General features: G+C 40.6%; 1 protein-coding gene across 1 annotated transcript in view; it reads right to left on the bottom strand.

Moving 5' to 3' along the window:
• The window catches only part of LOC107088012 (E3 SUMO-protein ligase PIAS2-like), a 30,292-nt gene extending 22,136 nt beyond the window's left edge, over positions 1-8,156 (bottom strand). Inside the window, exons 1-6 of the mRNA XM_015379907.1 lie at positions 8,029-8,156; positions 4,960-5,147; positions 3,996-4,083; positions 3,865-3,915; positions 1,525-1,615; positions 1,293-1,427 (exon numbers count right to left, since the gene is read on the bottom strand). Coding sequence (XP_015235393.1) covers positions 1,293-1,427; positions 1,525-1,615; positions 3,865-3,915; positions 3,996-4,083; positions 4,960-5,074 — 480 coding nt within the window. The 5' untranslated portion in view covers positions 5,075-5,147; positions 8,029-8,156. The remainder of the gene's footprint in view (positions 1-1,292; positions 1,428-1,524; positions 1,616-3,864; positions 3,916-3,995; positions 4,084-4,959; positions 5,148-8,028) is intronic.
• Between the last annotated feature and the right edge of the window lie 2,121 nt (positions 8,157-10,277).

Raw genomic sequence — 10,277 nt, 5'->3', positions numbered from 1 at the left:
CAGCACACATCAACTACAGCAAGTACGTCAGAAAATGTAATCCCGTATTCCAGCGTATGCCATGCTTAGGGCATTAGTTACAGGTAAGTTATCCGATTGTTGACATAAGTTCAGTGTCAGTTACTTATCAGTCGTGGAGTCTAGCTTATCCTAAACCTCCGAGTAACTTCTGCATAACATATGGTTAACCGGAACTTCTCTCCAACACATATCAAAGTATCTGACGTGTTCCAGACGAGCGCTGAATGTGTTTCTAACTTCCAGCTACTGGACGGGCGCATCGCTGCCCCCCTATTACACTGGCTTGTGTATCATTTCATGGGCATTACGCTGCCGTGCATGATGCATAAGTTAGGCCGCCGTTGGACAGAGGTTCTGGACTCGTTATGAATACTCTATACGCCCAAAATTGAAAAAACACATTTCCCCGTATGCCAGCGTTTTAGGAGATTCGGGGACATCAGGCATACGCAGGCTAAATCTGCAAGATGTGACAGGGGCTTAAGGAGAACGTTTGAGCAGACAGAGTAAACCTTTTCACACATTACATAGAAAGTATTCCTACATCCTGTTTCTTTAGGTTCCAAAGTAAACCTTTAATTTTAGCTGTTTGGTTCATTTTGGCTTACGGCCTCCTTGTTCTTTTAAAGCTGAATAGATTTCTGCTGATATTCAGGGCTGCAGCTGCCCATTCCTAACACACTTTGTCCTTCCACTCAACTTTCTATGGCTGTGCTTTAATAAAGTACTTTCAAAAGCAATCTATAGCATGGACAAGAATATCTATGAAAGGTATCGATACTAAAAAGTCCTATCCAGATACAGAAACTCACATGAGTTTGAATATTTCTGCTGTTAATTTTAGATTTCTAGATTATGTTCATATCAAATAATTAACCACAGATAACCTTTAAATATGGTCAAACAGTGCTGTATTTGGGTTATTCATTGTGCATGTATTTGGACACTTATTCAACCAACATTTTATTCTACTGAGAGGCAAGTTTTTTTATAATGATATATCCATTTTTTTACTTACCGGTAATTATTTTTCATGTTTTTATTCCTACGGTTTTAAAAAAACAATATATATTTTCCTGCTTTTCGATATTTAGAAATGTAAAGAGAAATTTATACATTAAAACAGCTTTAACTTAAATTGGCTTCATTTATATTTCCCCAACTGAGACACTGAAGTTCAGGTTCCTCACAATCGGAGCCTTTTTGGTTCCAGTGGAAACGGACAGAATCCAGTCCAACCAGCAGGCCTGGTTCAGACCAGTTGGCCTCACCTTTCCGATTTCTGGAGCCCACGTCACGGAGATCTGGTTTGGCACGGCGGAGGAGAGCCGCACCAGGCTGGTGATGTTTAGAGGTCTTCCTGTTCTCTTTTGTTCAACTCCGTTCTTCGGTGGGGGGGCCAGGCCCTGCAGAAAGAGAAGATGGGAGCCTTTTCTTTTTTTTTTTCTCCTCCAAGAAACTTTGGTGTTAATATTCCTGCAGGGGTGGAGAGGAAGAACTTACAGGCAGAGGGAAAAGCTTCCCGTTGACCTTCAAACAAAGACTGTTGGGGAAATTATCCTCCTGAGGACAACTAGTCTCCGCCAAGCAGAACCTGGAAGGTGAAAGATTTTCTTATATGAATCCTGATCAGAAGTTAAACCTAAAGAATACTGTAATATAAAAAAAAAAGTTTAATTCAGCATCAGTATCCTGATTAATTACAATAAATATCATCAAGGCACTTAATGCGTCAGATTCGGGTAATATGCTGACATTCATCTAATCCAATCCAATCTAATCCCACAGATTATGTTTTAATCAAATAGAATCAATCTCAGGCAATTAAGCTCAGTTATCATTCCAGCAAAAGGGATGAATTATATTTCATGAATTATGCTTTGGAAACGTTTCATGTTCACCCCAATGTTCTTTTCTAAAAAGAGTTAATAAAGCCTATAGTTAGAGTGGACAGGTTATCCTGAGCTATCTCTATAGTTATGCTGCTATAGGCTTTGACTGCTGGAGGACATAGGGACCCCTTTTTCATCATTCTATCTCTATTCTCCTATTCTGCAGAATTTGTTAGATCAATCTCTAACGTTCCGCTCTCTCTGCTTTTTCTCATAGTAGCTTCATCTGATCTGTTCTTGTTAGACGTTTTAGCTCAGCCTATTTTTCAGTGTAGTCCTGTTTCTCTGACTGTGACTGGCTGGATGTGCTCTCTTCATCCTCTGACATGGAAGCTGGCTCGGAGCTCATCTGCCTGGCTGATTGTTTCCTGGATGGGGCCGCCTTGAAAGGGGCTGGACATTCTTCCACTCTGGAGTTGCCCCTGGTTATAGGCTCTGAGCAGGAGTGGGCATACTTGTTGCCCCTCATCTTGGTGCCTGTACGTTGCGGTTCACCCCGGTGAACAAAGGGGTTGCCTCCTTCCGCATACGTGTGGGGGGACGGGTTCTGACTGTTGTTTGCGCTTATGTGCCAAACAGCAGTTCAGATTACCCACCCTTTTTGGAGTCTTTAGAGGGGGTACTGGAGAGTGCCCCTACTGGAGACTCCCTTGTTCTTCTGGGGGACTTCAACGCTCACGTGGGCAATGACAGTGAGACCTGGCGAGGCGTGGTTGGAAGGAATGGCCCACCTGACCTGAACTCGAGCAGTGTTCTGTTGTTGGATTTATGTGCTTGTCATGAATTGTCCATAACGAACACCATGTTCAAGCATAAGGGTGTCCATATGTGCTGTTGGCACCAGGACACCCTAGGCCATAGTTCAATGATCGACTTTGTTGTTGTTTCATCTGACCTGCGGCCGCATGTCTTGGACACTCTGGTAAAGAGAGGGGCGGAGCTCTCCACCGACCACTACCTGGTAGTGAGTTGGCTCCGATGGTGGGGGAGGACGCCGGTCAGATCTGGTAGGCCCAAAAGTATTGTGAGGGTTTGGTGGGAACGTCTGGCAGATTCCCCCGTGAGAAGGAGCTTTAACTCCCATCTCGGGCAGAGCTTTGAACACGTTCCGAGGGAGGTGGCTGGGGAGAGGGACGTCTGGGCCTCCCTACTGAAGCTCCTACCCCCTCGACCCGACCCCGGATAAGCAGAAAAAGATGGATGGACTGACAGGTGGATGGACGGACGGACGGGGCCGCCTATGGAGCTGGTTTATAGTTTCCTTTTGTGTCTCTGCTTCTGTCTCCTTGAACCCCAGTCGGCCTCAGCAGATGGCAGCTCACACTGAGCCTGGAGCTGCTGGAGGTTTCTTCCTGTTAAAAGGGAGTTTTTCCTCTCCACTGTCGCTACAAGCATGTTGTGTGTGAAGGATTGCATTCGAGTCAATGAGTCGATGCAATCAACTGGTTTTCCTTAGATAGAAACTTTGAATCAATTTGACTGGATGATCTGGTTGAATTTTTTTTTTTTTAAAGTGCCTTGACTGAACTGAATTGAAACACAAACCTCAGTCAGATAAATTTAAAACATGAATCATTAACATGTTCCCTGCCGATTGTTGTACTGGTTCTAAAAATTAGTAAAATATTTTAAAACCAAACTGCCTTGTGGTAAAATTCAGAGTTTGATGATTATCAGATGAAAAACCTGAGATTGTTATTGTGACAAAATGTTGGATTAAAGGCGGATTAACCTCCGCTTTCTGCGCAGCGTCTTCCACCTATCTTAAACCTCAGCTGCATATCATTACTTCTGGATCTGAACTTTAAAAACTATTGATAAATGTTTATTTTTCGTTTCTAGGGAGCAGCTGAAATACTACCAATGTCTGCCTGTAGGAAACAGGAATCTAAATGCATTCATCTCTTTCGTTGATCAGTATAAAATGAACAGAAGGGTGTGGAGCGCTGACCTTAGCTGAATTTGAACCATGTAGTCCCTCCTGCCGCCTGGCAGGTAGTCCCTGGAAAACAGAAACAGCAGCATTTTTAAAAAATAGTCCAAGACCTCCACAGAGACAAGATGGAGACGACCTGAGCGTACCTGGAGATGCAGATTTCTCGGACCTGCTGTGGTGTCAGCGCGAAAATGAAGTATTTCTCTTGATGGTACCTCTGTGAAGTACTCGCTCCTGGAAACATTGAGCAGTCATTTGGTAAATTAGACTGATGCATTGGCCGGTGGACATTTTGGGCCGATATCGATTTATTCTTTCATCAGCATTGGTTCAAACACGCACGAGTTCTGATTCTTAAAAATCACCTTCCGTGTTTCATTACTTTATAAATGTTTCCTTTGGTTTTTAAATTAAGGCGTGTGTCATTTTTGTTACCATTTTTATCAGTAGGTGAAGGGAAAACAAAACAACATCGGGTCCAAAAACAGGAATAAACTAACCCAGCAACAGCGTAACCATTGTGGATCGATTCATGATTTAAAATAATCAGTATCAGTCTTAAAACACCTGTACCTGTCGACCTCTAATATATGTTGAAGAGCAGTTTGCTGATCCAACCTAAACTTCCAACTAATCAACATCAGAAGGCGAGTTAAAACACAGGACACAATAAATACTAAAATACATGCAGCGTTAACTTTAACATCTAGTTTATTTACTGCCAAAAGTTTATTTTAACTCTGTTTTTGCTTGAAATATGTTTTTTTTCCCTTGTTTTGAGCAGATATGCAAGACAATTTGTAAGATGATTTACTATTTACAAATAAGAAAAAACTATTATCCTATCTAGAGCATAATATTAGAACTCATTCAATATGCAGATCATTTAATCTTCTGAAATTAAGGATATGTTTATTTTAAAGAAATTTTTACTTAAATCTATATCCTTTTTTGCAGTGCAATCCAACACTTTAAAACTAGTTTCAAAATAAAAGCATCAATATTGGGTCCCAACATCCTTAATCACATCAGACCTGTCAGACTTAGAGCTCCAGTCAGGAATAAAGTTGTTTATCTCCTGTTGTAAAAAGGAACCTGGAAACAACAGACCTAAGCTTGAGGGCTTGATGAGGACGTCCAGCACATCATAGAAGGGCAGCGGCTTCATCTCAACATCAGGATGAACGGGGGCGGGGATGAGAGGGCCGGGCTGTTGGAGGTTCATGCTGATGGTGGCAGAGCACCCCGCGGTCGTCTAGCTGCTCAAGATGCTGAAGTCGGAGTTACAGGCCTGATTCCTGCCAACAGAGATGAGCGGTCAGTACGTACCTCCACAGTATTCCAGAGGAAGGTTACAGCCATCACATAGACAACAACCATCAGAGATACAGCTACAAGCAGAGGGACGGCCGCCACCAGACGGACAGCAACAATCACGCAACCTTCAGAAGAACAACCATCAGAGAAAGGTGGAGAGATATTTCAATAACTTAACAGATCAACAATAAGAACGGCCCACAGTGGCTGAACCTGCAGACCTTGGTCTCCCCTCAGACCTACGGACGTCTGACCAACAGTCCCAGCATGACCAACACCGGCTGGATGTGAGGAAGGCATCTCAATAGTAACAAACTTTTCTAAAACTTCAGCCTCTGATCACCTGCCACACATTACATGTCTAGTTTATATACTTCCAGTCTATAAGTGTGTTTGTATCTGAAGAGGCTCCAGCCTGTTTGCAGTGAATGAGTTTTAGAGGAGAAGTCGCACTGGTAGTTTAGGGACAGTCTGGGCACTGCACAAAATAATAAACTCTGTAAAGCTGTGCATGGACAGCCTGATAGCATCCAAACTGCCTGCAGGCCTCTGGGCAGCGCATCATGTAAAGGAGGTTAATCGTAACAAAAATAAGGGCAACTAAAGCCAAAAAAAAAAAAAGGGATCCCAACCAACCTTCTGAATAGATGCCGTGTAAATCTGAGCTCTGGGGCAGCTATTCAAATATTAACATAGATATTACTAATAATAACTCACATTTAACATTTTGAACATCTCTACCACTGGGGTTGTCAAAAAATACTCCAATAAATATCAATAATAAGAAGCTGCATGTGGATCCAACACTAATTTGACATAATTTCAATACTAAAGGGTGTTCCTTGCAAATATTTGCTATTGTTAATTTTAATTACAGGCAGATTAAAATAATACATTGAGGTAAACTTAAAGTATTGTCAAATAATGTTCAATTTGGATGATATTTTCTGCATTTATTTGCACACTTATTTAACTAGCGTATGTGACTCTGTTGGCAAAGCCTGTTCCATGTTGAGATTGAAAAGGGGGACTTATTAATATAGATAAAAATATTTTTGTTGGGGTGAAACAATCTGATTAATACTAACTGGACTTTATTGATCTAACATTGGAGAAATTCACCTCTGCATTTAAGCCATCCTCTTAGGGAGCCATTGCCATTGTGCGGCGCTCGGGAAGCAGTGCAGGCTTAAGGGTCTTTGCTCAGAGACCCAGAGTGCAGGCAGTGGGGGTCGAACCGGGTAATCGTGATTCATTAATTATTCAAATAATCGTCAACTAATTTATTAATTGATCAAATGTTAACTGGAGTAGAGAGACTTTAAAACATGCCTTTAGCTGACAGAGCGACCCACTGAGAGCAGTAATTATACCAAGATTGTAAAAAAAAAGTGTCCAAAACATTTTGCATTTCACATAACTTTTTCGTCTGACAATCTGCTCCATCCAGAACTCCTCAAGAGGAAAATATTTAGTTTCACCTGGTTTAATTTCGTAAAAAGGTCTTATTTAAGGAACCATTGGCTATCTGATTATTAATTGATACACTGAAAAAAAAAAACAGGTTAATCGATTTGCAAAATAATTGTTAGTTTCAGCTTTAGTATTTTTTACTTTTCCATCTCCATGGTATCGAGGAACAATTATTTTATTGGGTATTGAAATAGATTTTAAAGTTTTAGCCTGATGACAACCCTACCTACCAGAGTACAGGCTTTAGTGGTCATCTGTGCTCCTCAGTGAGATCACAGGATAGGCTTCTTAGAACCAAGCATGAGGACATTTTGTCAAGTAGATGGAACCTGGTTCAGGTCAATACGAATCACGTTATGATTTAACAGGCTTGTCTTGTGTTGTGTTACAGCAGCAACAATAAAGCATCCCTCTATCCATCAATGGGGTCTGCAAACTACTTTTTATCTTCCACTTCTGCCCTGGTCCACAAAAAAAGCAGGTTCTACAGAACTTTGCCTGAGCAGACCTCCACAGAAGAAATTTTTGCATAAAGCAGTGATAGCGGCAAAACAAAAGGCCCCAAAATAACCACACCGATGATCACCAATGATTTCCATTTAAAATAAAACAGCAGGTGAGCTCAGACAGACAGAACCAGATGAATGCAGAGAGAAAGCATCTTTTAAAAGCTTGGATGTGATCATTAAAGGTCCAGTTCAGTCTGATGAGCAGATGCCTGAAGGTCATTTAGATCAGAGTCTCTAAACTTTGGCCCTCAGGGGCCCAATGTCCTGCCTTCACACACCTGACCTGAATGAAAAGGCAATCATCAGGTTTTTGCAGCATTTGAGTGAGACATGTGTGAAACATGAAGGACGGTGGCCCCTGAGGGCCAGGGTTAAGAAACCCCTGATTTAGATCTATAGACCGAACCCTGTCCTCTATTATGAATCAAAGCACAAATCTTTTGTAGCTAGAACATATGGCAGACCCATTATGGAGGGTACATATATATTAATAAAAATACAAATTTCTATCATCGGCATTTTCATGAATATCTTCTATAAACCTTTTATTTCTCAGTCTTCAGAGTTCGATCATTAAACTGATCCAAACGAGCAAAAGCATCAGCAGCTCTCGTTTATTTCCGTCAAAAACACATTTTATTAACTTAACTAAATTATTCCTGTCGATAAAACTGTAAAAAAAATATTGGTGAAAATCAAAGTGTTAGCAAAAAGCTAAACTTTGAAGCGTTTATGCTCTGATGTCCACAGAAAATCTCTGCGTGTTTTAAATCCTCCAACAGAATCCATTCGGATATTTTAATGAACCGCTTCTTCCAAAACCTTCATGGAAATCTGAGCAAAATTAAATAAAATTAGTTTTTTTGTCTGTTTTCAATACCTGTAATCCCCCATTTCCTGCCATCTTGTTATTCCGGGTCAGACTTCCCGTTTGTTGTTTTCTTTCTTCTTCTTCTCCTCCTTCTTCTTCGGGTTGGGCACACAGACCAAAGGAATGTCGCAGTGCTGCCACCTGCTGCCTGCTTTCATCCACACCTCCCAGCTGCTTTGAGGAATGAAGATAATATCAATACCTTGCGTTTATAAATTGTTTTAAAAAGAGAAAATTAAGTGGAGATAATTTAGTTTAAATATGATCCCTCATTGTAACTTTTACCAAAACTCTGGCAGCGGCATTTTGGATCAGCTGAAGGCTTTTAACTACAACTCAACGCTAGTTCTGATATTTTGAATTAAAAAAGCTTATTGGATGGGAAGCAAAACGCCTTCAAACTTGGAAACAAAGTTTTTTTGTTTTTTTTTTAACTGACTGTGACCTGGATGACTGAGAATATTACCAGCTTTTAACTACAGTCCTTATTTGTGCACATTAATCATGTTTTTGATAAAAATCCTTTCACTAAAATGCCATCAGAACGCTTAGAATATTAAGTGTGTCCACCATATTGGATCAGTCCATTTGCTGCAAATGTTCAGAAAGGTCCAAACAGACAGCACCAAACCATTTGAAAACAAACGATGCACAGAGCAGTGTTGCCAACTTAGTGCTTTGGTCGCTATATTTAGCGACTTTTTAGACCCCTCTAGCACTTTGATTTCTAAAAAGCACCTAGCGCCAAATCTAATGACTTTTTTCTGCTACTGGAGACTTTGGCGACAACATCTAGAAGCAGCGAACTCTGCTCTCCAGAGCGAGTAGATTGGTAACCCCGCCTCCTGCTCTCCTCTATCTTGTCTGCTGTCATGATTCATGCAGCTATTATTTCATCCAAATGAAAAATGGAGAACAGATAAGCAGATCATGGCTTGTCTACAGTGAAAAGAAGGACTGGGTTATTTACTTTTGCCTTTTTGGAAACACAGGAAGGAGCAATCAGCTAAGTGAGCTTAGTGCTTGGAAAAAATCTTTCATTCCTTTAGAGACAGCATGAAAAGTCAGCTGAGTACAAAACATGGAGAGGAAAACAAGAAGAAAAGGGACACGAAGAGAGGGACAAAACCTAGAACAGATAATGGATGTCTATTCTATTAACATTTCTCTATCTGTAGAATGGGGCTGTTTTATGTGTTGTCTTCTCAATTCAGAGGGCCCCCTGCCTTATTTGCCTAGGGCCCCAAATTTCTTAAATCTGCCCCTGACAACAGTTTATGGACATCCTGATAGTGAAGAATTACAATAGTCCAGCCTTGAAGTTACAGATGTGTGATAATTTATAAGTGTCACCCCTATACAGAATATTTTTTATTATTTCAGAGATTATAGAAACATATTATAGAAACTTTTTTAAATTTAGGATCTCAATGACAAATGCTGATCAAACATAACACCAAGTTTTTTTGTTTTTGCTTTTTTACGTTACTGTTGGGGGCCAATTGAATGCAGATATGCCTGTAGATGATGTAAGGGGTCAGTAGTTGATGTAACAGGTCAAATCAATCTGAATTTATGGGACAATAAGGGATTTTTATATCCTATGAGTATCATCAGCATAACCTGAAATTAATCCAATGCTGTCAGATAATTCCAATTGGAAGCTTATATATACAGTCACGAAAATTGGCCCTAGTGTTGATCCCTGTGGTATTCCACAGATAACCCTGGAGCGTTAAGATGTTATCAACATGGACAAACTGAAATCTGTTGAGGAATTAACATTTAAAAGTCTAGTGCTGCTCCCCTTTTTAAAACCTTTTTAAAAGTATACTTTGATCAACTTTATAAAATGCAGGCGTAAGATCTAACAGAACCAGCTATGAGAATGTCATGCGTGACTTTCACCAGAGCTGTTTCAGTGCTATGATGAGCTCTAAAATTTGAATGAAACTTGTTAGAAGTAAGTCCAATGGCTCAGAAAAAGATGTCCTAAGAAAAGATTTAATTACAGTTACCTAAAAGCAGACAACCCAAATCTCCCGAAAGTTACCGGAGTCTCCCTGATATAGATAGTTGTTCAAGGATGCCCGCAAGTCGGATAAATTATCCCGGATTTTAGACTATGTGAGGTGTTTTTTCATGTGAGTGAGAGCGGGCAGTACAAAAATTTGTGCATCATGTGCGGATTAGAACTACTGCGATTGACAACAAGAGAGAGCGGGGTGTGAGGAGGTTGCTGGTGAAACCTGTGCAGC

The sequence above is a fragment of the Cyprinodon variegatus genome, unplaced genomic scaffold (assembly GCF_000732505.1).
Source record: "Cyprinodon variegatus isolate N-32 unplaced genomic scaffold, C_variegatus-1.0 Scaffold203, whole genome shotgun sequence".
In the NCBI taxonomy this organism is placed as follows: Eukaryota; Metazoa; Chordata; class Actinopteri; order Cyprinodontiformes; family Cyprinodontidae; genus Cyprinodon; species Cyprinodon variegatus.
This window is presented reverse-complemented; position numbering and strand designations above follow the sequence as displayed.